At 50.6% G+C, this 25,926-nt stretch overlaps 3 protein-coding genes across 4 annotated transcripts; all 3 read right to left on the bottom strand.

The window, feature by feature from the left end:
• Positions 1 to 431: 431 nt before the first annotated feature.
• On the bottom strand, positions 432 to 6,752 carry pi4kb (phosphatidylinositol 4-kinase, catalytic, beta). Its single transcript, XM_037454716.2, has 12 exons — positions 6,616 to 6,752; positions 4,584 to 5,244; positions 3,938 to 4,285; positions 3,576 to 3,803; positions 3,249 to 3,476; positions 3,052 to 3,161; positions 2,871 to 2,975; positions 2,393 to 2,516; positions 1,986 to 2,251; positions 1,779 to 1,911; positions 1,551 to 1,671; positions 432 to 1,465 (listed from the first exon to the last, which is right to left on the bottom strand). The coding sequence occupies exons 2-12, from the start codon at positions 5,211 to 5,213 to the stop codon at positions 1,284 to 1,286; spliced, it is 2,475 nt and encodes an 824-aa protein (XP_037310613.1). The 5' UTR covers positions 5,214 to 5,244; positions 6,616 to 6,752; the 3' UTR covers positions 432 to 1,283.
• A 427-nt stretch (positions 6,753 to 7,179) lies between these two features.
• Positions 7,180 to 15,546, bottom strand: selenbp1 (selenium binding protein 1). Its single transcript, XM_037454862.2, has 12 exons — positions 15,270 to 15,546; positions 13,606 to 13,659; positions 13,411 to 13,523; positions 12,847 to 13,032; positions 10,418 to 10,538; positions 10,156 to 10,338; positions 9,581 to 9,762; positions 8,652 to 8,730; positions 8,019 to 8,140; positions 7,847 to 7,939; positions 7,580 to 7,698; positions 7,180 to 7,380 (listed from the first exon to the last, which is right to left on the bottom strand). The coding sequence occupies exons 1-12, from the start codon at positions 15,271 to 15,273 to the stop codon at positions 7,218 to 7,220; spliced, it is 1,419 nt and encodes a 472-aa protein (XP_037310759.2). The 5' UTR covers positions 15,274 to 15,546; the 3' UTR covers positions 7,180 to 7,217.
• Positions 15,547 to 16,516: 970 nt separating this feature from the next.
• On the bottom strand, positions 16,517 to 25,671 carry pogzb (pogo transposable element derived with ZNF domain b). 2 transcript variants are annotated; one of them, XM_037454703.2, is made up of 19 exons: positions 25,384 to 25,671; positions 24,750 to 24,868; positions 24,495 to 24,539; positions 24,185 to 24,420; positions 23,808 to 23,892; positions 23,562 to 23,717; positions 23,373 to 23,468; positions 22,910 to 23,117; positions 22,672 to 22,820; positions 22,462 to 22,562; positions 22,238 to 22,384; positions 22,007 to 22,141; positions 21,725 to 21,921; positions 21,208 to 21,357; positions 20,834 to 20,893; positions 20,448 to 20,560; positions 18,732 to 20,351; positions 18,584 to 18,620; positions 16,517 to 18,506 (listed from the first exon to the last, which is right to left on the bottom strand). In XM_037454703.2, the coding sequence occupies exons 2-19, from the start codon at positions 24,862 to 24,864 to the stop codon at positions 16,832 to 16,834; spliced, it is 5,325 nt and encodes a 1,774-aa protein (XP_037310600.2). In that variant the 5' UTR covers positions 24,865 to 24,868; positions 25,384 to 25,671; the 3' UTR covers positions 16,517 to 16,831. The 2 variants fall into 2 exon arrangements, with proteins under 2 accessions (XP_037310600.2, XP_037310598.2); XM_037454701.2 differs by having other exon boundaries at positions 23,373 to 23,486.
• Between the last annotated feature and the right edge of the window lie 255 nt (positions 25,672 to 25,926).

Genomic DNA, 25,926 nt, shown 5'->3' on the forward strand with positions numbered 1-25,926 from the left:
TATTCATCTGATCAAATTCATTCAATGTGAAACCATGAATTGTCTTCTTTTGAAGCCTCATTGACCTTTGACCTCTGACAGTAGGTCAAACTCAGAGTGCATGCTGGGAGTCTGTTTATTATATATTTTATTACAGAAGTTGTCTCATGAAAACAGAACTTGATTCATGTTTATATGTTTATTACTTAATTTATTCTTTATTTCATTTGTTCGCCGAGATCAAATTTAATCAGAAAATCTTTACAAAAAAATACAGAATCCAACAAATGATGCTGGTGTTTCTTCATTAATTCATTTGATTCGACTCATTCTGCTGTTTTGTCTGTTCGAGGCCTTTATTTTATTCTAATAACAAGTTTTCTGTTCAAAGAGTAGAGAAATGAAAAAAATAATTTCACACGACTTTGTTTTAATGAGCTCATTTGCCTAAAAAAAAACAAAAAAAACATTCAAGTTATTTACATTTCATCTCCATCCCATAATAACACACCAACTCTGCATCTTTTATTTGAGAAATTAAGATTAAATAAAAAGAAAATCACATGAACATTTCTATCAATTCCAGTTTCATCAATTCAATTTGAAATCTAAACAGGAAGTGAATTAATAATGATTAGTTTGAAAATGGATGAAACAAAACAAAACTTCTAAAGGGCAACAAAATGTAGCATCAAATAACTTGGGTAGATGATTTATTTAATTATTGAATCAATGTCTGACGACCAGAACTCTGAAAAGGATTAGTTTAATAAAAACACTGTATTGTTTCCATTGGATGTTTTTCTAATAAAAGATTGATATTAACAGAAGTGGAGCACTTTTATTTTATTGAAGTTAAAAAGGTTTTTAACACGATGACAAAAGTCTTTTTTTGATCAACTGGTTTAATGGGACAAACTGGTTTGGGGTCAGTGGTTTACAGTCAGCTGTGGGGATAAAACACTGTTTCCATGGTAACACTATCTGCCAATGGTTCACATTATGAACTAAAAATTGAGCGCTGCTCTCTGATTGGCTAAGAGTCCAGCTAAGCAGCCAATCAGGCACATGTGCCCATATATGGAAGAATGAAGAAAAAAAAAACAACAGGAAAAGACAGGAAGTAGAGACAAATGGTATAAAAGAAGAAGAAGCTGCTGCAATAAGAGTAAAAGAGGAGGAGGAGGAGGAGGAAGGCTCATCATCTGAGGTCAGATACAAAACAGGGTCGACATCATCATCAGTCTGTTCATGGGCACGCGCACACACACACACACACACACACACACACACACACACACACGTCACATGATCCCGTTGGTGAGGTACTGGAAGCCGTCGTACAGCTTGGTGGTCAAAGACCTCATGGATCCGTCCACCAGCTGGTCCACCAGAAGCTGCAGCTGCTCCTCCGTCAGGCTCATGTGGAAGCGCTCCTTCAGGCCCCTCATGGTGCTGGAGCCGTGGAAGCAGGGCAGCTGGGTACCTGGGGGGGGGGGGGGGGGGGGGGGTAGTACACCTGTAAGCACCTGGCAGGTGAGTGAGTGAGGCAGTGAGCGAGTGAGTGTCACCTTGCTGCATGATCTCCACTATCTGGAGAACCTTCTCCATGTGTTTCCTGGCTGCTATCAGGCCCTGAAGCATCAACATCCTGTAGTAGTTAAACATGTCCCCATCTGGACCGCCCATCACCTGAGGGGCACACACACACACATATTAATGGCGTGCGTTGACCCCCGACCCCTGAAGACGAGATGTTTAGACATCTGATCTTACGACTGATGAAAACCTGGACTCACATCCACGAACTCGGTGGTGAGTTTGAAGGCGGACGTCTCGAAGCCGAGGTTCTTGGGAGAGCTGGACAGGATGAAGCCGAAGTCGATGTGGATGATGTGGCCTTCGGCGTCCAGCAGGATGTTCCCGTTGTGCCTGCGAGGACGGCTCAGGGTCACAAAGCACCGACGCCGGAATGTCTGCGAGTGAAGGAGGAGCCGCCGCCTCACCTGTCCTTGACCTGCAGCAGGTAGCAGATGAGGCTGTATCCGGCACAGCTCTGGACGAAGTTCCTCTGAGCGGACAGGTAGGCCTCGGTGGTCGGAGCGCCGTGCTCCTGCAGGAAGTAGTCCAGCAGAGACAGCTGGCTCTGCTTCTTCACCTGGTGGAGGGACACGGCGTTCATCACCGGCTCGATCATCCCGCTGTCCGACGACAGCACCAGGATCTTATAGGGCTTGATCCAGAGGGGGACCCTCTCCTGCTCCCAGGTGGACTAAAGGGGGAGGGGTTTCATACGTCAACACCAAACCACCTGCTTCAAACGGTTAATCATGTCCATCGGGGATGAAAATGAGTTCTCTGCGTCTCATTGGCGCGTTAGTGTCATGTGACGTTGGTGAGGTCACTGCGGTACCTTGAGCTGCTGCAGCACCTGGAAGGCGAGCAGCTCCTGTCTCAGGTCGTCTCCACATTTAACAATGACGGACAGAAGCCTCCAGTTGGGAAGGTGACCGTAAGGAGATCCTTCCCTGATCCTCCTGCAGGGCGACATCACAGGTGTTAGCTTAGCACCAAGCTAACCGAGTTAATGCTAAGCTGGTAGATCGACATCATCTTCTGAAAAACTCCCAGGTGTCCTCATTCACACCGCTCATGACGTCCACCTGAAGCTCTCTTTAGCTGGAAGGTTCCCCGAATCAATTCTCCTCAAACTGATCATTTGGAGCTAAAAGCTGAAATGGAACCTGGGGTCAAAGTGACCAGGTGCAGTGCATTATGGCTCCATACAGTACACCACATGACTCACTCTCAACCAATCAGAGCGCTTGGTTTGTGCTAGGCGGAAACAGTCAGATGTTCAACAGCTTTCCTCCACCCTGAGCTTCACCTACCCGACCTTCTCCTCCCAGGGCTCCTTCAGGGCCACAGCCGACGGGTCTTCGGGGTCCCGTCTGAAGGTGGTCGGGGCCTGGGCCAGCTGCTCCGACAGGCGGCGCCTACAACGCGCACACACATTAACTACACAAAGAGGCTCGGGTGGAGCTCAGATGCTCAACGTGACGTGCTGAGGACCTGATGTCTCCGGCTGCGATGAACACCGGCTCTTTGCTCTCCAAGCTGGTGATGCTGTCCACGGAGAACTGGCTGATGTTATCACAGCTGTTGGTGTGGATCTCTGGGAGCTGCAGGTAGGAACAAGCGGTATTCAATAAGCCGCCCTTTGCCCCCCACCCCCCCCATCCCCCCCATCAGAACATCTTCTCCCTCACCTCCACCTGCAGCTCTCCGATGTCGTCCACGGACCAGGCCTCGTCGTCGTTGTCGTAGTTGGGCACCGTGGAGAAGCTGCCGGCTCTCTGGTCCGCCGTCATGCCGCAGTCCGGCAGGTTCTCCACAGAGCGGGTGCTCCTGATCCGGTTCTCCGGGATCCGGACGGGGACGCTGGACGTCTCAAAGTTCTCGCACTCCAGGACCTCCACGTAGATCAGGTACGGGGCCTGAGGGGGGGGGGGCGGACGCCAGGTCACGTGACGGCATCCCCTCTGTACTTGTACACGGTGTACCGGGGTGGGGGGGGGGGTGAGGGGGGGACCCACCTTGTCTTTGGAGTTGAGCACCACGGCCTGCGTGTGCGGCACGCGGACCACGTGGTGGTCGAAGGCCGCCGTCGGCAGCCACACGCGAGCCGGCAGCTTGTGGTTGAGCAGCGACAGCTCCGAGATCAGCCGGGACGTCTTCTGCTCTTTGGTGGGCAGCGTGGCCAGACGCTTCCCGATGCCCATCAGAGACTTTATGAACTCCCTTTGGGGGGCCAGGCGCACCGGCTGAGAGGGGGGGGGGGGACGGGTTAGAGAAGACAATTAACCCCCCCCCCCCTCCCGGGTCTGCTGAACCCTCGTCTGGTAGACCCTGACATAGAATAAAGGTCCCCTTAGACCCCCGCCCCCCCCCTCCTCACCTCGTCCTGGCTGCTCTCCACCTTGGGGTTGCTGGCCGTCCTCTTCAGGTTGCTGCTCAGGCTGATGCTGACGGTGGCGTCCGACTTGGAGCGCTGATGCGTGCGCTTAGAGGGCGACAGGCCGTGCTCGCCGGCGCCCGGCGCCGCCAGCGGGCTGAAGGGCGTGAGCGCCAGCGGCTCCCTGCGGGCCCGGGAGCCCGCGGGCTTCAGCTCGTCGGACAGGATGAGCTTCCTCAGCTTGGTGCCTCGGGAGTGGCGCTGCGTGGAGATGTGCATGTCGGAGGAGTACGCCCCCAGCAGCCAGGCGCAGCGCAGGCTGAAGGAGATGCTCTGCCTGCAGCGGTGCACCTGGGCACAGCACGCAGGGGTCAGAGGTCACGTCACCGTACATATAAGCTCACTGTTCTGATCAATGAAAGCAGCCAGGACGGCACTGTGCAATGACACCATGTGAGCGCACACATCTTTTGTATCTAAGATCAAACTTTAGAGACAGCTAGCTAGGATGCTACGCTACACGTCAAAGCTTCAGTGTTCTTATTACTGTTCTAGTATCTGTGCGCCTGCCTTTAGTCCGACAGAGACGCCTGAGAGCAATTCAAACGGATGAGGCTAAGCCCCGCCCTCCTGTCAAGGCCACACCCACCACATAAGGCTTGATGGCGTCGCCGACGTCCTCGTCCATGTGGATGTACATGTTGAGCAGCTGCGGCAGGTAGAAGTCCACCTCCTCGTGGGCGAAGCTGAAGAGCCGGTTGCCGATGTACGCCTGGACGCCGGGCTCCTTCGAGTTGTGCAGGTAGGAGATCGCCATGGAAACGTCGAACAGCTTGGACTCGAACAGGCGAAGCAGCCACGACTGCTTGGAGGGGTTGTGTCTCTGGCGCCGTCGGGCACTTTTCACCGAGCCGGGGGACGGGCCCTCTTGGTCGTCCGCCTCCTCTCGGATCTTGGGCGGTTTGGGCAGGAGGCTCAGCGGGGGCTCCGGGTCAGGCTCCGCCCCCCCGTTCTGCAGGTCGTCGCCGTCCACCAGGGTCAGCTTCACCTTCTGCAGCACCTCCCGGCACGCCCGCTGGGCCACCTCGTTGTCGATGACCAGGCTGAGCTCGAGCACGCCCTCGCTGATCACGCCAAGGGGGGGGGTGATGGCTTGGGGGGGGCCGCAAGAGGAGGAGGGGGTGGAGGGGAGGGACAGGGAGGGGGAGGAGGAGATGGAGGGGGGCTGGCTGTCCTTATCAGAGGGGGCAGGGGAAACCTCCAGCTCGGTGTCCTCCATCGTGACTGCTGGGAAGCTCCGCCCTCCTCCACTAAAACACAGAAGAGGTCAAAGGTCTTTCAAGACTAGGAGGGACCCTGAGATTCCTTCAGTTCAAGTGTTTTGCTCCCAGTGATGAAGAAAAGAGCTTTGACAAACTGCCCCCCCCCCCCTCCCCCGCCCAGGACTAAAGAAACTCCCTTTAGTTTATTCAAGAAGATCAAACTCATGAATTCATGTCAACATGATTTTATAATAGTTTCCCTCAAACCCAAAAGGTCATATGACAGCAGCTGGGAAGCCTGAGTGTGTAAATCTGTGTGTCCCAGTGTGTGTGTGAGTGAGAGAGAGAATCTGTGTGTGTGTGTGTGTGTGTGTGTCAGTAATCCAACTGAGTAGATTACAGATGAAGGACTCGACTCAAACATCTGATCGGAGAATAGTTAACTAATGAAGTCATTGATTAATTGTGTTAAATGTCATTCAATTTCAAAATGTATGATAACCCCTGAAATTAGTTTTAGATCAACAGAGAAAAGACTTTCACCGTTTCACATCATTAATGAATCATCATTTATATAAAAATATATTTAAATAAATGATCATACTATCATACACACAATAATTATATTTTTCTTCATCCAAAACATGACTCACATCGGGTTTATCCTCCTCACGTATGAACTTTAGTGTTGAAGGATTAAATACTTTGTTTAAAACATTTATTAGTACTGTATTGAAGTAGACAATTTATCCTCTTGAAGTACTTTTACTACGTGAATTTGACATCTTTAATGTCTTTACAGATTTAGATGATTAAATCAACTGATAAATGATGATCATATTATGTCATATTATAGATGTGTTGTATGACGTCATTAGACTGAGCTGCATCATAGTTAGCACTATAGTACAAAACCTTTTTTTTAAACTCAGATTATAAAATATCGTATTGGCTCAAGAACAGCGGTCTGCTGATGTTAGCTTAGCTATGCGCGTCCACTAGCGTTTCCTTTAGAGACGTTAGCATTAGCTCCGCCTCTCAGTGAAAAGTTAGTTAGTTTAGCTTAACGTTAGCTCAACGAAGAGGAACTTTACCGTTAGCTAGCTCAGGCGCAGCTAACGGTTTTATTGTCCTGGGCTGGCTAGCTCAGAGATTAACTAAGTCAAGCTAATGAGCTAACGTTACACAGGCAACCCAAACCCGGTCCCATAAGCATCGGTAATGCCTGGTTGGGCTAGCAGCTCCAGTTATATTTAGCATTAGCATTAGCCGGCAAACTATCAGTCCAACTGTTGCTAACTCCGCTCGGCTTGTTCTTTAAAAGCTGCTCATGCTAAGCTAACACTTGCTCCGTAACAGTCGCAAGTTAGCGCCTCGACGTAGCGACGTGTCCGCGTGTGTACAGTTGGCCGTTGTTACCTGGTGACCGTTTAGTCCGCCTGAGACGATGCTTTATGTCCAGTTTGTCTCCATTGATTCTCTCTGATCGTCATGTCAACAACAACAGCAGCTAGCGGCTACATCTTCTTCTGCTGTCAAAAGCCGGTAGATTTCTGGCGCAGTACTGCCACCTGCTGGACCAGGTGTGTGTGTGTGTGTGTGTGTGTGTGTGTGTGTGTGTGTGTGTGTGGTCTATTGAAATCCCTCTCCGGCTCACTTGCAGTACCACATGCCATTTAGCTGATGCTTTTATCGAAAGCGACTTACAATAAGTGCATTTCATCCATAAGGAAACAAACTCAGGAGAACAAGATAGTGGAATTTCATCAAATAAGCCGATTTACAACTTGTTATAGATAAGAGCCATTATAAGTACAGTTTAAGGTCCACTTGCAGTTTGCGGCGGAAAGTTTAAAGACTCTGCGGTCCTCAACTGTACCACATTTGACTAGTGTGCATTGACCCTGCAAAATAAATGATATAATGTACTGATCGATGTGTTGATGTCATTGTTAGATAGAAGTGACACTCAGGAGGCTGTGATAATCCAGTATTGATTTATTATCAGTTGATTGTGGAGTCTAGAGCCAGATGTCAGATGTACAATCTCCTCCAGGATAACGCAGCTCGTGAGCCAGACACGGACCGCCAGGTTCTTTACCAAAGTCCACCAGAAAGTCCTCATTTACAGAGAGACCCCCATCCACAGAGTCCACATCGATCTGCATCATCACCGAGCCCTCTCTGCAGACAGACAGAGAGAGAGACAGGCACACAGACAATTAAAGAGAGAGACAGGCAGGCAGTCTGAGAGACAAACGGGCAGTCAGAGACAGAGAAAGGCAGTTCGAGAGGAAGACAGGTAGTCAGACATTGAGTGACAGACAGTCAGAGAGACAGACAGGCTGTCGGTTTGTAGTACCACAGTACTGCAAGTACTCACTTGGCCATGTTGGGGTAGAACTGTTTGTCCCAGCCACTGTAGAGAGACGTCGTCACATATAGTCTACGACCATCTAAACTCAACTGTAACATCTGAGGACCTCCAGGGACGCGCCTCCCCTGAGAGACAGACAGGTGGACAGGGAGACAGACAGAAATATTTTTAACAATTACAAAGCAGAGGATGGAAGACAGGATGTCAGACAGAGCGACTAGTTCCTATCCTGTCTCACAGCGTCCTGTCTCCCTCTCCTCCTGTCTGTGGTACCTGGATGATGCGTGGCTGGGGCTGTGGTTGTTTGTCCGGGTCTTCCAGGACTCTGACCGGACCGTCACTGACGATACTTCCTCCCAGGAACACCTGAAACAGACAGACGGGTGAGCGGTCTCACCCTGAGCTTTTGACCTGTTGAGTCACCGGACAGGTGTAACGTTCAGACCTGGCCGACCAATCGGGGATTCTTCCTGTCAGTGATGTCATACTGTCTGATGTCACCATGGAGCCAATTACTGAAGTAGAGGTAACGGTCGTCCAACGAGATCAGGATGTCCGTGATCAGGCCTGAGCAGAGAGACAGGAAACCAGACAAGCATTAAGCAGAAAGACAGAGAGAGACAGGTTACGTCTCTATATTTGTCCTTGTGGACATGTGTCCTTCTGTCCTTGTCCCCTCATGTACTTGTTTGCTCATAAACGACAAGAACAGTCAAAATGCCCAGATGTGAATCGGCCCGCCCATTTTACCCAGTATACATTGGTGCAGTCTGTTCTTGTAAGAGCCAAATATCCCAGAATGCATTTCACCTCAACAGCAGGCAACAATGGCAGAGGAAATTAAACACAACTCAAAGTCATCATGTTATAAGTTATATATTTAAGTCACAGAATGACATTTTTCAGTTAGTACTTTAGGTGTCTGTGGTCAGTTTGTCAACATTGAGCTTCAGGATGTGTGAGATGTGAGGTGTAGTTAACGAGACATCTGGGAGTCTGGCCTCTGGAGTCCATTGTCCAGAGAACACTAGTCTGTTCTAGGAGTTCTAGGTATTGAGAAACGGTCAGACAAACTCACCAGGCATCTCAGGTAGGAGCCATCCCTCTACCTTCTTGTTGGGAACGTTGATCACTTTCTCTGCAGCCCAATCACCTTTCTGAAGACACACATGGCCAGACGAGTCTGAAGCAACAGTCATCTATGCTTTGAGCTAAATGCAAACATTAGCATGCTAACATTCACATCACAAGACCAGTGTGAAGTCCAGAGACCTTTCGTACTCACTCTAGCCTTACTTAAATCTAGAACCCTGTGCTACTCACTCTAGCTTTACTTAAATCTAGAACCCTGTGCTACTCACTCTAGCTTTACTTAAATCTAGAACCCTGTGCTACTCACTCTAGCCTTACTTAAATCTAGAACCCTGTGCTACTCACTCTAGCCTTACTTAAATCTAGAACCCTGTGCTACTCACTCTAGCCTTACTTAAATCTAGAACCCTGTGCTACTCACTCTAGCCTTACTTAAATCTAGAACCCTGTGCTACTCACTCTAGCCTTACTTAAATCTAGAACCCTGTGCTACTCACTCTAGCCTTACTTAAATCTAGAACCCTGTGCTACTCACTCTAGCCTTACTTAAATCTAGAACCCTGTGCTACTCACTCTAGCCTTACTTAAATCTAGAACCCTGTGCTACTCACTCTAGCCTTACTTAAATCTAGAACCCTGTGCTACTCACTCTAGCCTTACTTAAATCTAGAACCCTGTGCTACTCACTCTAGCTTTACTTAAATCTAGAACCCTGTGCTACTCACTCTAGCCTTACTTAAATCTAGAACCCTGTGCTACTCACTCTAGCTTTACTTAAATCTAGAACCCTGTGCTACTCACTCTAGCCTTACTTAAATCTAGAACCCTGTGCTACTCACTCTAGCCTTACTTAAATCTAGAACCCTGTGCTACTCACTCTAGCCTTACTTAAATCTAGAACCCTGTGGTACTGACCGGTGTTTTGTAGAACCTGAAGACAACAGACCGCAGAGCACATCCCACATAACCCTCTGTGGCGTCGGGGTCATGAAGGAACCGGATCTCAAGGGGAATGGCTCCTTCCTCACCCAGATCCAGTGTCTGCAGCCTTCTGTGAGTGGTCCAATCCCAGACATGGATGGAGCTGCCATAGAGTCCTGGAACATGGAACTAATGACTGTTACCGCATGTCAGGGCGGAACGATGTTGGGTTCTTTTAATGGATTTGGAGCAGCACCTCCAGGGTTGTTGTTAGGGTGCCGCCCATTGTGCTGATGGACTACTTGTTAGTACCTCTGCTCCACTCATGGACGCAATTACTTTTTACTTTACCTTTTGACAATAACTAAAACCTTTCTTGGATGTATAACTACCTTAAGTCCTCATTAAAAATGTATGGATTCTAAATGGCAAAGAAACCCAGGAACCAGTTGCATGGATTAGGGTATTCCTAGTATCCAGGAACTATGGATCTAGACGCCCACCGCTACTGACTGGAGTCTCAGTGAGATAGAAACCTAACAAACTCCTCTCGTCTCCTCTCGACTCACCTGCTTTGACATGGTCGGGATTGAAACCGTTGGCCAGAGCTTTAGGTGCGCCCCATTCCGTGCTGATCATCACGTTGTGTCGGGGCTGGTACCAGAAATCATATCCGAATGGCGCTGCTTCGCCCGGATGCTCCCAGTTACCGACCACCTCGAACGTCTCCCCGTCCAGCAGGACGAAGCCACCTGATGGGAACAAGTGTCTCTGAGCAGTTGGGGGAGTGTGAGCTGGAGGATTTAAGACTTGTTCAGCAAGCCACCTCACCTTTGCCGTTGCCGGACGGGTCTCCGATACAGCTGATCATGATTTGACCGTTGCCCAGGCAGTGGGTGGTGTGAGGGTTCGCCAGGTCGCACTTCCAGTACATGTCGACGGGCTCAACCACCTGGAGACAGTAGAACCACAACAAGTCCATCTCAATGCAGGCAAAGCATGTTTTGTTGATGAAGGACTTTCAAAAGCAGAAGCTCTTCTAACTCTGATGGGAAGCTCACTGGAAACAACCAGCAACATCCATGAGTGTGGTAAAGAAGCTGTAACAATATGATAATTAGAACCATAACAATGATGTAAAGATCTAAAGGAGTAACGCTCAGGAGAAAACCTCTTGTTCTGACAGTGAAAGTCCTGACTTCTCTGGTCCCATAGAAGTCTATGAGAACTTCTCTCTTGATTTATTCCATCAGCAAACATTGTAAACACACGTTTATGGTCTCGTTCTCTCACTTCAAGTTTTCTTCAATGCACCATGATGTTCATGGAGTCCATTTAGAGTTAAACAGACCATAAAGCAGGGGATGGTTTAGGGCGGGGCTACACAGTGATTGACGGGTCTCTACCAGAGACGCACACGGAGGCCCTTTCTCAATATGTGTTCTTGTGTGGACTTTAGTTCTCGTGGACTCGTGAAACGTCATCAGTCGCAGCCCGAGTTCTGATCCAATTCTAAAGTCCGCATCTGGCCGAGAACGGTCATAATACCCGGATCAAATCAAAATCAAATCAAATTTATTTATATATATAGCGCTTTACAACAACCAGCAGGTCTCCAAAGTGCTTCACATCAGGAACTAAGAATACAAAAACATATCTTGCAATTAAAAGAATGATAAAAGTGGAATCATAAAAGGTTACATAGAGACAGGAATAAGAAATTGTCAGACCACTACTGAGTATTAAAAGCCATTCTAAACAGGTAGGTTTTGAGTTTAGACCTGAAACGAGGAAACATCTGTAGTTGTGCGAATATCAGGGGGCAACTTATTCCAAAGTCTCAGGGCAGCAAGGGCCAGGCCATTAAGGGCCCTAAAAAACAAACAATAAAAACTTAAACTGTATTCTAAAACGCACAGGGAGCCAATGTAGGGTATAAAGAACGGGAGTGTTGTGGGCGCGTCCAGGAGTGTTTGTTAATAAACCAGCAGCAGCAGTTTGCACCAGTTGAAGGCGTGAGACGGAGGTTTGGTTCAAACATAGAGAGCATTGAAATAATCCAACCTTGAACTAATAAAAGCATGTTTATCGCCTTTTCTAGATCATGCCTGTTAAGAAATGGCTTGACTGTAGCTGGGAGACGGAATTGAAAAAAGCTCATTCTAACAACATTGCTGATTTGTTTGTCAAATTTCAGGTTGCAATTGAAAGTAACCCCCACATTTCTGACAGCTGGCTTGGGCTTTGAAGCCTGTGTCATTCGGTTTCATGGGAAAATAAATTTGCAAATCATCTGCATAACCATCCAATATGAATAAATATTAGAACTACACCTGTCAGTGTGATGCAGTAAAGTTCAGCAGCACCACAAACTGCAGCTGCTTCATCTGCTTTAAAAAGTAGTAGTAAGTAAAAAGTTGTATCATATATACAATTTCTAATTTCAAATAAAAATGAAACAAAAGCTTGATAATAGTAAAATACTTAAGAGTCAGAACTATATTTAAACGTATCAGTTTAAATGGGTCAGGAGTCTCAGGTTTGGAGTCTCTACGTCCTCTTCACTCAAGATGTTGTCATTTCGTCCTCAACCCGATCAGACATCGCCATGACGATTACATCCACTTCTTATCTACAGTCCCTCTCTGTGGTTGGTATCAGAGCTTCTCCTTGTTTTGTACACGCTTAGTGCAGGTGACCTACTTTTCTCCCTCTCCCCTCGCAGCTGATAATGTCAACGACCAGCGCTGACTCAGCAGAAAAACACTTTCTCCTTCCCCCTGGACGCCGAGCCACTTCCACGCCAAGTAGCTGCCAAGAGCAGCTGGGAAAGTGCTCATTGTCCAAAGTGAACTCGGGATGAACCCTCCTCCTCCTCCTCCTCCTCCTCCTCCTCAGCACAACAGGCCCTGCGTCTCTTCCATACTTCGATACTTTAGCGTCTCCGACTTATTTCTCTAATTCCAAACAAAGCAGGCGTTAAAATCTAGTTTAAAGGTCGGAGTCGTGGGGCTGAAACAACAAAACCGCGAGGCCCCATCGACCCCAAACCCTAAAACGACGCTCTGTGCAGCCAGGACCTCTCAGAGGCCTCTCGTTGGTGGTGCCCAGTGGAGCCGGTGACCTCCTTTATCTGAGCCACGAGCTAGTGTTCATTCCTCTGGCTGCACAAAGAAACCAATGAACAGGAAGGAACAGGAAGTTCTGCCTCAGAGCGATCTCCCATCTGACCCCTGACCCCGTGGATCACAGCCGGGCACCTTGTGGATCCGAGGCGCTCTGGGGTCCGTCCCCACGTCCACCACGTAGACCCTGGAGGAGATGAGCGCCGGGAGGATCAGGCGGTTCCTTTTCTTGGAGGCGTCGCCGAAGCAGCTGCTGCAGGCGTTCCAGCCGGAGTGATGCAGCTCGTCGCAAAGGTTCGGCATCGGCAGGCGGTGGATGACCTGCGGGGGGGGAGAGGGGGGAGAGGGGGGAGAGTAGGGGCGGACAGAAGGCCACAGGAGGTCAGCGGAGATTTTAGAAAACACTCCTCCTCAGAATTCCTTTTTGTTTGCGCAAGAGAGTCAGAAGGTTTCTGCGTAGAAGTGCTTGAAGCCTAAAACCTGAGGGAGGAAGAAGAAAAAGGTGAAGAGGACGATGACAAAGAGGGTGATGCCGAAGAGGAAACATCGCCCAAGACGTCTTCTCCAGCGGGAGGAGAGAGCTGCTGAGAGAACGAAGACAAGAGAAGAAGTGGTGATTCAAAGGGTCCAAAGGGATCCACTGGAGCAGAAACAGAAGGTGAGTGAAGGTTGACTGGAGGAGCCAGAGACTCCTCCCACCTGAGTGTAGGTGGAGGACTTGGGGTCCACGTCCACGGTGGCCAGATAGTCGGGCTTCTGGATGTCGGTGTTGCGGTAGATGCAGGGAAGGTAGACGATCTCCTCCCGACGACCTTCAGAAGGACCATGAGATGTTTAGGTATATTTATATATATATATATATATATTGATTATATATACATATGGTGGACTCACCCTTCATGGCGTCCAGCGGGCTGCGGTACCCTGGTCCACATTCAGAACAGTTGGCTGAGGAAACACAACCAACCAAATGTGACAAAGCCCAAAGACTTTACATAGGAGGACGACAACTTCCTGTTTGAAGTTTGATGCCGCCATCTGTCACCAGGAAATGAATCAGTAGAGAGAATGTCGTTGTGACTTCTCTTTATTGATCAAGAGCATGTCGGATCCTGTCTCCTGTCTTTCAGTTGTCAAACACGTTCTCCTTCGATTTGGAAAATATTCTGGCTATAAATTAAACTCATAAAAGTGAGCTTCTCCTCCATAAATGCATCAGCCATAGCACTACCAGAATCTCTTCTTCCTTTTAAGGTGATCCACTGAATGGACGGACTGCAGGACGTCATGTGACAACGTAAAAGATCTACAATACATTCAGTTCATGCGACAGATATGATTCAAATATTGGGAGTAGTAACCCAAGTGTACGGCAGGACCACCATCAGGTAGCACCACCATCAGGTAGAGCCTCCATCAGGTAGCACCACCATCAGGTAGAGCCTCCATCAGGTAGAACCTCCATCAGGTAGAGCCTCCATCAGATAGAGCCTCCATCAGATAAAGCCTCCATCAGGTAGAGCCTCCATCAGGTAGAGCCTCCATCAGATAGAGCCTCCATCAGATAAAGCCTCCATCAGGTAGAGCCTCCATCAGGTAGAGCCTCCATCCACAGAAGCTTCTATAGGGAGGGACACTCATAGCTAGACGCCTCATATTATTCAAGTTGAAACATGTTCTGCTGCTGATGGGCTCCTGTACTGTAGTATGGTAAATGACTTAAAGCGACAGTACAATACTACATTCAAAATTAAAAATTAAAAAGTAAGTTATTTTACACAAGTATTAACAGCGTAAGTACTTGTTACACACATGAACTTAAGAGTGTTATATAACACACACACACACAAACACACACACACACACATTTAAAGGAGCAGGATGTTGTTTTTCTGCAGATTTTGGTGATTTATTAATAGTTTGTTGTAGATTTAAACATGAATGTTTTTTTTTTTTATTATCAATCAATCAATCAAAATGTATTTATATAGCAATTTCAGAAACACATGTCTTACAATAAATAAGAGCCAACATAGAAACAGTAAAATCAGTAAAGGTAACACAGAAACAAAAGAATGAACTTGTCACATCAAAGGACAGACGAAACAGATCCGTTTTAAGTTTGGACCTAAAAAGATCTTCATCTGTGATGTGTGGACATCAGGAGGCGACTTGCTCCAGAGTCTTCAAAAGCCTGATCCCCCCCGAACATCATGTCCAACAAACAACACATTTCAAGACGTCGTTTTAACTAAACGAGATTTACATTTCTTCAAACTTAAGAGACCAAATGATGAAAGAAACTAAACGTTTTTTTTCCTTTTTGCTTTAAGTTTCTATAAAAAATCATCTTGCAAAAAAATCTTCTTTAGAGTTAAAATGATCAAGTCGGTTTCTGCATTGCATAGTTTTAATAATGATGAAAGAATTTAATCATTAACTTGTTCCTGTCTTGGAGCTTAAACCTGCAGCAAACTGATCTGAGGTCAGAGAACAAAGGTCACTCTGCAGGCCTTTGATTGACAGGTGCGATGGACACTCAACAGAACTGGGCTCACCCATGTTGATTCAGGTTCTGGTTTCCGATCCGATCCGATCCGATCCGATCCTGGAGCTTCGGGTTAGTGTGCACTCTAAGACCAGGACCCCTGTGCATAAACGTGGGAGGGGAGGGAGTCCACTGCCCCCCACATCAGGACACGGCCAATGGGAGCAGAGGGGGCGGGGCTTCCGTGTCCATTCAAACAGCCTGAGCGTTAACCGTTTGAGGGACTCAGTCCCAATGGAGGCAGATGCTGAACAAATACTGACCGACACCCACAGAACTAAATGAATGTGTGTTTCCGTGTGTTTGCTCATCGGGCGCATTAAAGCCTCGTGGAGGGGGGGGGAGCTGCCCTCATGTGATTGGTTGGAGATGAGGGCGACATCTGATTGGCTATAGATAGAACATTTGTGACGTCTTAAAAAACTCTCACGCAAATGTGAAGCTATCCGCAAACAAATACAAATACTTATATAATAAATTATATAATAATTATATAATAATTTACTGTTGATGGAACAAACTGCTCATAGTTAGAAGGTAACTCCGTCATGCTACCCCATAAAGCCCCTGACCCCCCCAGGTCCATCTAGTGTTCTTATGAACATCAATGTACTCACTTTAATGACTTAACGGTTTTATATTTAGTTTATATTATAATAATATAAATAATATAATATATATTATAAAGTTATGAACCTGAAATATCACTTTCTAAGGCACTAACGTTACAGAAGACAAAACTGAACTTGCTTCTTTAGTTTTGTGATGATAAACTTTACATAGTTGTTGAAGGAGAACGATGCGTGGTGACATGAAGCTTCTGTAGGACGTTTTCTGACCATCATTTACAGGTCAGGAGAGAGTGAGTTTCTAAATGGACCATCATTCACTAAATGAACATCATGCGGCATTGAAGAAGACTCTAAACTAGAGACTGAGACCATAAACTCAAGTTGACAATGTTTACTGAGGGAATAAATCAGGAGAGAAGTAGAGTCATCTTCTTGTAGACTACTGTGGGCCCGGTGTGGCTTGGTGTCGTGGTGGTCAGCGCTGTGTCCTCCCAGTGGACCTCGTCTCTCCTCATGTGGGCTGCGATTGACTCCGTCGACCCCCGCGACCCTCTAAAGATAAACGCTGTAGAGGATGACTGACAAACTCTGATATTAGTAGAGAGAATGCTGCTTAAAGATGTGGAGTTTGGAGAGTATTCATTTCATCAATGTCATTAAATTAAATAAAGACAATCAAAAGATGAACATGTTTGTATTTTTTTTAATAGAATGCATCACCATCAGTCACATCGTCTGTACAATATATCATTCTTCTGCGGGTTGATATCCATTAACATGTTCGGGTCACATGTTCCTGACCGGCCAATCAGCTTTACGAGATTATATATATATATATATATATGAAATAAAGATCCAGCTTATTTGTAGCTCAAACAAAAACTTGATGACACACCTGAGGCAGCTTAAAGTCTCCACCTGGAGAGGTACGTTTGTGGGCGGAGCCACAGCCGCCGCCGCCACCCGCTTGACGTCCCACTTTCGCGTCTCGGTCGTTGCTTCAGCTTTCTTCCACGCGGCTCTTCCCCGTTATCTTCCACTCGTCGCCAACTTCCTCTCCGATCACGATCCTGGTCTCGCGTCTCTTCCTGCTTGCTTCCTTCGTGTCGTTGGCCGTCTCCTCTCCTCTCTCCTCGCTGTCCCCCTCAGGCTTCTCTGCTTCTTTTTTCACGTCCTCCCCTGTCTCCTTCTTTTCTTCCTCGCCTCTGATCGCATCCTTTTCTCTTCCCTGATCCTCGTCGCCGGCCTCGTCATCCTCCGGCTCCAGCAGCTCGGGGTGATTGTCACCTGAAGCTTCGGGCCCCAGCAGGACCTCAGTCAGGCGTTTGAGAAGGTCTGCTTGGACCTCCTCCGGGCTCATCGTCCCCTCCACCTCGCACCCCTCTTTCGGCAGAAGGCCCGTCAGGCGGAAGGACTTCTCCCAAAGCCACGGCAGCTGGTTCAAGTGCCCCAAGGCCTCGACCAACCAGTCGACCAGCAGCTGGGCCACGTTGGCTTGGAGCTGGTGCGGCGCCGTTTCCTCGAGCTCCTCCGGGTTCCCGGCAGTGAACTTGGCCCAACGAGCCAAGAGGAACCGCTGCAGGACCGGCCTCGCGCAGACCTCCAGCGGCTGGAGACGGGAAGAGCAGCCTCCCGGGATCACGGCCGGCAGGGTTCCCGCCCCGCCGATAATGGCGAGAAACGGATCTCCTGTGTGCTCTCGGTGCCGGTCCAGGACCAGCATGGATTTCCGGGGCCTGGCGGGTCTGGAAACGTGCTTCAGCCAAACCTCGTTGGTCCACAGATCCAAGGCTTCTTCTACCGGCAGGCCTCCCGGTCCGGTGAGGATAAACTCGGGCAGGACCTTCTCAGCCATCCGCCGATTCGCCAGAACCACGGACGGCAACATGGTCCCGTCGGCCAGCGCCGCCAGGTACACGGTGACCAGCGGCAGAGACCCGGTGAGCTCCAGTGCCTCAGAACGCCGGGACTTGTCCTGAACCAGCCGTAGATCCACGAATAGACACAATTCGTCCATGGCGGCAACGGCGCCGTCCGCTAGTCCGCCGGCCCGGACGACCTTCTGCGTGAAGCCCCTGAAGGAGTCGACCTTGGCCTCCAGGGAGGGCGGCAGAAGCGGAGCCGGCGCGGCCGGGCTGCCGGCACGGCGGAGGCCCAGTCGGTGCCTCAGCATGAAGCCCACGGCCCAGTTGTAGGAAATGCGGAAGGCATCGCTGAAGCCCCCTTTCTTCTTCAGCACGGAGGCCTTGCGAAAGAAGTTGCTCTCTGAGATGGGAAGCTGCTGCTCGCGCATGGACAGCACCCAGGCCACCATGCGGTCAGCGCCGCCGGCGTTGGACTTGGGCTGCTCCTGCCCGGCCGACCTTTGGCGTCTCCCGGCCTCCCGCAGCCAGGACCGGATGAGGCGCGGCTCCGTGAGAAACACCCTGGAGGCCTGGCCAAGTCCGTCACACAGCGCCGAGAGGGCGACGCGGAGCTTGCGGGCGGTGAGCAAATCGTCTTTAGCGGCGGCGGGTGGGCGAGGCGTCGGGGGTTTCACTTCGCCGACGAGTTCTTCCTTGACGTCGTCGGCGTCCTCGTTTTCTATGTCGCCGTTGTCAGAGAAATCCAAGTCCTCCACGGGCGCCATGGCCCCGTCCACGTTGTCCTCCACCTCGGACACCGTGACCTCTCCACTGCAACACAAGGGGTTCAGATGCATGTTCGTGCAACGCTTCCAAAGCTTTAAATGTATTAAACGTAAAAACATTACCTGATTCTGTCCTTGATGAATCCCACTCTTGTCGATCCTGTAAAAAAAAAAAAAAAAAAAAAAAAAAACATCAAACACGCGTTTTTAATCATGTAAAACCCTGAAAACGGGGCCATGGCGACCCTCGCCTGCCCTCTGAATCGCTGACCTTTGTTCCTGGGTGAGAGGCCATGAAACTCCCAGAAGCAGCTGGGCTGTTTGCACAGGTTCGCCCTGCAGACGACGCAGCCGTACACGCTCTCGTGGCGGAGGTTCTTCAGGCGGCAGGTCTTGCACCTCTTGGAGATGCTGCTGATCTTACCCATGCGGTGCCTCTGCTCGACTGGCGCCTCCGGCCTGGTCGTGGGGCGGGAGCCGGCGATTGCCGCGGCCTCGGAGCGGTTCTGGGCGCACTTGGCGAGCTGGTTGCCCAGGCGCTTGCGGAAGCTGACCTGCGTGAAGAGGCCGTCCTGCACCCAGGCCGGCGGGTTCTCCTTGCGGCTTTCCCGCAGTACGATGAAGGAGTTCACGACGCTCAGGTTTACCAGGAACCAGAACAGTCTGCGCCAGTGCCGGTCCTGGAGGATCCCTCCCAGCGGGTTGCAGGCCAGCAGCTGCTTGCAGATGTCGACGCCTCGCATGTTCTCCTGCAGGAGGCAGAAGGCCATGGGGCGGTCCACGGGGTCCAGCCCGCCCACTCTGGTCTGAGACCTCCTCCAGACAGTGTCCTGCTCGCCGGCGGCCGCGTTGGTTGACAGGCAGCCCATCTCCTTGGTGTCCCTCCAGCGGGTGGCCAGCAGTGGGCCAAACCGTCTCTGCAGGAAGTCCCCGGGTCGTTCCAGGCGACCCTCCTCCCACAGCTCCCTGGGCAGGACGGGGCTGAGCGGTGGGAAGGAGCTGGAGGCGTAGATGCCCACGTCCAGAAGCTTTCGCATGAGCGGCACGGACGCCAGCGAACTGGCCAGGTAGAGCTGGTGGTGTTTGCCCTCCAGTTCCCCCACCAGCTCTGGCACCACGGTGAAGCCCTGCGCCGGGCCCTCCTCCCCCCCCCCCCGCTCCCCGGCCTGGACGAAGAGGCGGTGGCAGTAGCCAGACTTGGAGTCGCAAAGCAGCCACGCCTGGGGCCGGGTCCTGGGGCCCGCCTCATCGGGGCCGGGCAGCAGCGCCCGGTCCACGGACAAGCAGCAGTTGGGCTCGTAGGCGCCCCACATGGCGGCGCCCAGGAGGCGCAGCATCGGCCGGAAGACGTGCAGCGGGTCGCTGGGGTCGCCGGTTCCACGGAGCTCCTCCGTGGCAAAGCTGCCCATCCGGATGTTGGCGGCGATCTGCTGGAAGCGCCTGAAGCTCATTGCGCGACAGAAGGTGTAGCTGTTGTCGTAGTGGCTCCAGGACCAGTAGTGCGACGGGTCGGGAAGGTTGTGGATCCCCATCAAGATGACCAGGCCGAGGAAGCCCTTGACCTCGTGCACGGTGGTGGGAACCCAGTCCAAGCAGCCGAGGCCCATGAAACGGCAGGTCTTGGCATGGGCGTTGGTTTCCTTGGCGATCAGCTCTGTGAGCTCCTGAGGAAAGAGCAGGTGAAAGAAGTCGATGGCGTCCGTGTTCTTTGACAGAAAGTGGTACGGCCCGGCGCTCTGCTGGAACGGGACCACGGCTGCAGACTCGTCGCTCTCCGACGGCCGTTTCCAACGACCCGCTGACCTCCAGGACGGATCGGGCAGGTCTGCGCTCGGGACTGGTTCTTCTCCATCTGCGGGGGGGCGGTATTGGATGTCTGGTTCAATGGCGCCTGCAACGAGAAAACATCACTTTAGAATATCCTACGAGGAGAAGTCCATCCCTGATGCGCCACCTTGGCTTACACTGAGAATTGCGTGTCTCTTACTGCGTGGCCTGCAGGTGGCGCTGTGGTGCAGCGGGTTCCTCAGTAGATGTTTAGCCATCTGATCGGCGGTCTGAGGGCTGAAGTCACACTGAGAGCAGCACAGCAGGTACACACTGAAACACAGGGACAGCTCCAGGTTAGTGTGAAGGTCAACAACACGATTGTTTAACCAGCTTTGTTAGTTATTGATTCACTCCAATTTTACAAGAAAACACTTGAATGGTAACAAGTAACATCTGTAACATGCCCTGCAGTGTAGCAGCTGTACCGCTGGTTACACCTGTAACAGCCTGACATCTACCGGGCAAATCCATCTGGAGACTGTGAGAAATTAGTGTTAAAGAAGATCAAACCGACACCTGGACACTACAGCAGGGGAGTCTTACCACGGAGGAGGGAGTCTGTGCAGGGGAAGGACTTTGTCTTTGGTCCGCGGCACGTGGTGACTGAAAACAACAAATCAGAATCACAGACGGGGCCGAGGGAAAGTTGACATGTCACTCAGGCAGTCACGCTGCCTTCAGGGCCAGGCCTAAACATGAGTTTACACCAAAGCCCACGAGAGGAGAGCCAATCATCATTGAGATGCTCCTCATGACATCACTGAATCCATCCAGAATCCATTCATCAAGCGCGTTGTTTAAAAGTTGTTTAGTTGAAAACAAATAAAACATATATTTAGACTTATCACATGCTATTATACTATATATATATATATATATATATATAGGCATATTTTAATTAATCAGTGCTATCTTACTGGATCATGTGGGAGGCGTAGGCTCTGGAGCAGCAGCTGCTGTAGGGACACAGCAGACACCGGACGTGGGTCGGGTAGTGAGCCGAGAAGTCGAGCACCTGGGTCCCACACTCCAAACACACCAGATGGTCCCCGTCACCACCGGAAGACCTACAAGAATCACAGAGACCAGATGAGAGTCTCAGTTGACCTGTGACTTTAAACCTCAGTCTCACCTGTGACTCTTAACCTGAGTCTCACATGTGACTCCAAACCTCAGTCTCACCTATGACCCTTAACCTGAGTCTCACCTGTGACTCTTAACCTGAGTCTCACATGTGACTCCAAACCTCAGTCTCACCTGTGACTCTTAACCTGAGTCTCACCTGTGACCCTTAACCTGAGTCTCACCTGTGACCCTAAACCTCAGTCTCACCTGTGACTCTAAACGTCAGTCTCACCTGTGACCCTTAACCTCAGTCTCACCTGTGACCCTTAACCTCAGTCTCACCTGTTCTGTGACATATCTCGGGCTAACCTGTTGACATGGATTCGGCGGCCGACCTGCCTCTGGGTCAAGGGCGGCGGCGGCGACCTGCGGAGGGCGGGACTCATTTGGAGCGGAGACTTCTCACTCTTGATGTTGATTGGCTGGACGAGGGAGTCGGGGCTCTGGAGCAGCCGGCCACATGCTAACGTCAGAGGCCTGATCTTCCCATAGGTCCTGATGGTGACCTGCTGACACATGGATCAATAATGGGAATGGACGAAAGGGGGTCGGGTCTTGACATTTAGGGATGATGAGGCAAAGGTTTCCGACCTTTGACCCCGGGGACAACCCTTCGAGCTCAGCGGGACGACGGAAGCTGCGGTGGTTTTCCAGTTTGTGCTGAATCTTGTCCTTCAGGAAGATGAACTGAAGACGACACCTGTTGCAGTGGAACGCCTGGTTCATCTGAGAAGGAGGCGGAAGGAAGTGTAATATTGGTATTGTTTGTTGGCTAATAATGAGCGAGCATGTGTGTGTGTGTGTGTGTGTGTGTGAGGTCACCTTGTGTCTCAACAGGTGCTGCTGGTAGGTGACAGGGTTTCTGGTCACCTTCAGGCAGAAGAGGCACATGAAGAAGCCAGAGTCTCTGTGAAAGCTGGCAAAGTGCTGCAGGAGGTCGGAGTAGAACGACGAGCGATAGGAACACACCTGCAAGACACACCTGGGTTTAAGAGGCACAAGGACACGCGGGTCAATCAGGTCGGAGGTCAACGGCTAAAACTCACCTGGCAGAGGTAGGGCATCTCTCCGGGTTTGTGGTTGGACTTCATGTGGTTCAAGAAAGCCGGTTCGTTCTCAAACGCCCACTCACAGATACGACACAAACCTGGGAGACACAGACAGGTGGGGCACCCGAGTCAAGTCCCGAGAGAAGACCCAACAGGAGCCGCCATTGGTTGTACATTCTCCGGTGTTTGACCAGGTGTGCTTCTTACAGGAGGAGAGGGCGGGGCCATGCACCTGCTCCTCGTGGCTCTGCAGCTGAGCCGGAGAAGAGAACTGTCGGTAACAGAACTTGCAGCACCTCCTGTCTTCACTTGTTGCTCCAACCAACTCTGAGTGCTGGAGCATGTGCTGCATCAACCTGTGCACACACACACACACACACATATATATATATTGGTGTATTTGTGTGCTCAGGTGTGTAGGTTCCCAGGTGCTTGTTGGTCCCACCTCAGGTTGTTCTCGGCCAGGTGGGTGCAGATCTGGCAGGTGAAGGAGGAGGTTCTGATCCCCACCGGCTTCCGTAGACTCGGGTCGCCCTCGAGCGTCCCGTAGTAGAACTCCTCCACGCTCATCACCACTCTAAGGGGGTTGGAGGTCAGCGATGGGGTCATGCAGCGGGCGGGAACCACGGAGGAGATGGGGGCGGGGTCAGGAGCTGCAGGGAGCAGGTGACACACACACAAACCGTCATGGCTGCCGGTAACCGTGGCGAGGCAACAAAGGCGTGACTTGTGACTGTGTTTAGTGTTTAGGCATTAAAGAACTAATTTGATCCCAAAACTAGTTCAATCTAGAACCTATAATAATAAGTAAGAGTAATCCATTATTTTGAATAAATAATCAATACAAACATGTCGTATTTCAATGTCGTTCCTCACTTCATGCGTCATAATCATCATCAATGTCGTACCGCTGCTGATCGGAGAGATTCTAACGACGCCATTGGCCGATCCAGAGGGAAGTGCGGGGCAAGCCGCCACCTTCAGGCAGTTGGCTCCGCCCACTTCTGTCATCAGAAGGTTAACTGGAGATTATAAAAAGATAATCGATATCTAACTTGATGAACCAATCCAGTGCAATCACACGCGGCGTGACGGACCGGGTGCTGGCGTGCCGGTGAGCAAGGTCAGCGTATTGGGCAGCTGCATGGCGGCGCTAGAGACGTGTGAGGGGGCGGGGCCTGCTCTTGCCTGGACCGCCTGATGGACTGGGGACACGCCCACGCTGGGCCGGACCAGCTGACCCAGTGACTGCGCTGTGGGGGTGGGAGGGGAAAGGACATAGTGAGCAACCCGATCAACGACAAGGTGTGCCGTGACCTGTAGATTAGCGGGTCAGGTCCTACACTGGATCAGCGTGAGAGGCTGGACCGTCTGACCCGGCTGCAGGTTCAGCAGGAGAGGGGCGCCGCGGTTCATCCCTGGGAAGCCCTGCAGGGTCAAAAACACAGTGACATCACAGTGACATCACACGTGGATGCCTCGTTCATCATGATGTCTTCGATGGTCCAATTGGCTCTGAGCTGGAATTTCTAAAACGTCGGCCCACTTCTGACTTGGCGGATCACCACGGTAACAGTGATGCAAGACTACAAAAAAGCTCTGTCTACCGTAGTCCAAGTTTGAAGGATTGGAGTTAAACAGGTGTTTACATCTGTGTCGGTCCATTAAATGATGAACTGACCAATGAGAGCGGAGCGTGAGGTACGTTTGATTTCGGTACCTGAGTGGTGAGGAGGATAGGCTGGCCCTGGTGCGTTCCAGGGGGCGCCGGGAGGAGGAACGTCCCACCCGCCGTCTGTGTCAGGAAGAGGGGCGGGGCCTGGGCCACCAGGGGCGGGGCCACGGCAGGTGTGGAGGGCGGGGTGAGGCAAGAGGAGTTCATGAAGGAGGGACATGGGCAAGGAGGAGGAACAGGAGGTTTCGCAGAGGAGCAGACAATCTGTAGGAGGGGCGAAGCTGCGGGGCAAGAGGAGACGTGAATACAAGCCCCGCCCCCTTGTGCATACACACGCACACAGACGGACAGGTACCTGTAGGAGGAGGAGTCCCAGAGGCTGGAAGAGGAGAATCCTCTCCTGGAGACAGAAAGACAGCAGCTAGTTAGATGGTGTGTGTGTTATAGTGTGCGTGTATTATGGTGTGTGTGTGCGTGTTATAGTGTGCGTGTATTATGGTGTGTGCGTGTGTGTGTGTTATAGTGTGCGTGTATTATGGTGTGTGCGTGTGTGTGTTATAGTGTGCGTGTATTATGGTGTGTGTGTGTGGGGGGGGGGGGTGGAGCTTACCTGGCTCGCAACCGCTGTCCATGAAGTCTATGTCGTCTTCCTCCACGCTGTCTTCCACCTGTTGCCATGGTTCCAGCTCCTCTTCATCACACTCCATAAACAACTCCGTGTCCATGTTGCTACGGAAACCCGGACAGGTCAGCGACATGTGACACACTTTCAAATCAACAGGACGACCTCTAACCTCTACCATCATAATTATTAAATCCTTTATATAAATGTATAAAAGCAGTCAGGAGTGGATTACTGGAGTATTTAAATACATTAAAGGTATTCGCAGTTGGAGTTAGGAGCGGGTGGAGCGGCGCACAGCGGTCGCGGGAGGGCGCTGCGCGCCGCCGCCTCCTCCTCTCCGGGCTTTGTGTTTCTTTCCCGGCAGGAGGAGTGTTCATGTCCCGCCTGGAGGAAAACTTTTCCCCCGGGTGGGTACGGCCACAATAGGCGGCCTGTTGCACCTGATTCCGGGTACCGGTGGCACCGGAACCGGTCCGTGAGCCCGGTCCAGGTTGCTGCTGCGCGCTCGTTTGGAACCAACCGCCTGTCTGCACCGCCCGCCGGCAGCAGCGAGCGGTCACACACCAAGCGCTCCCCCGGAACAAGCCCGTGCGTGTGGACCCGGGCGGGCTCCTCTTACCTTCTCCTGCAGCTGCAGAGCGCGGACCGGTTCGCACGGTTCTGCTCCGGCCGCGTTCGGGTTCAGGAGGTTGGAGGCGGGTCTTCCGTCTCCTCTTTGTGTCGCCGGCGCGGATTGGCCAACGGCGATTTTAACGTCACTTCCTGCGGAGACCGCGCTGCGTCCCTCTGGCTGCAGAGACCTGCGGGTTCTTCATGGTGGAAGGTTGAAGAGAAACAACAACACAACAACAACAACAACAACAACAAACATGAACAAACACACAACGACACTGTCTCCTTGGCGGTCACCATTTTGGTTTGTGTTTTTTGGGAGGGCGGAGTTACATAGTGACGTCAGGAGCTGAACAAAACAAATACAAAAAGCAAAACAAATAAATAAATATATATATATATATATATATATATATATATATATATATATATATATATATATATGTCTTAACTAATTTTCACGATAAAGTAAAAGTAAGTTAAGTTTTAAATTATGAATTAAAATGAGTCATTTCAAGTTTCAAGTAAACATTTTGTTCAAACATTTAAA

Source organism: Pungitius pungitius, chromosome 11, assembly GCF_949316345.1.
Source record: "Pungitius pungitius chromosome 11, fPunPun2.1, whole genome shotgun sequence".
Lineage (NCBI taxonomy): Eukaryota > Metazoa > Chordata > Actinopteri > Perciformes > Gasterosteidae > Pungitius > Pungitius pungitius.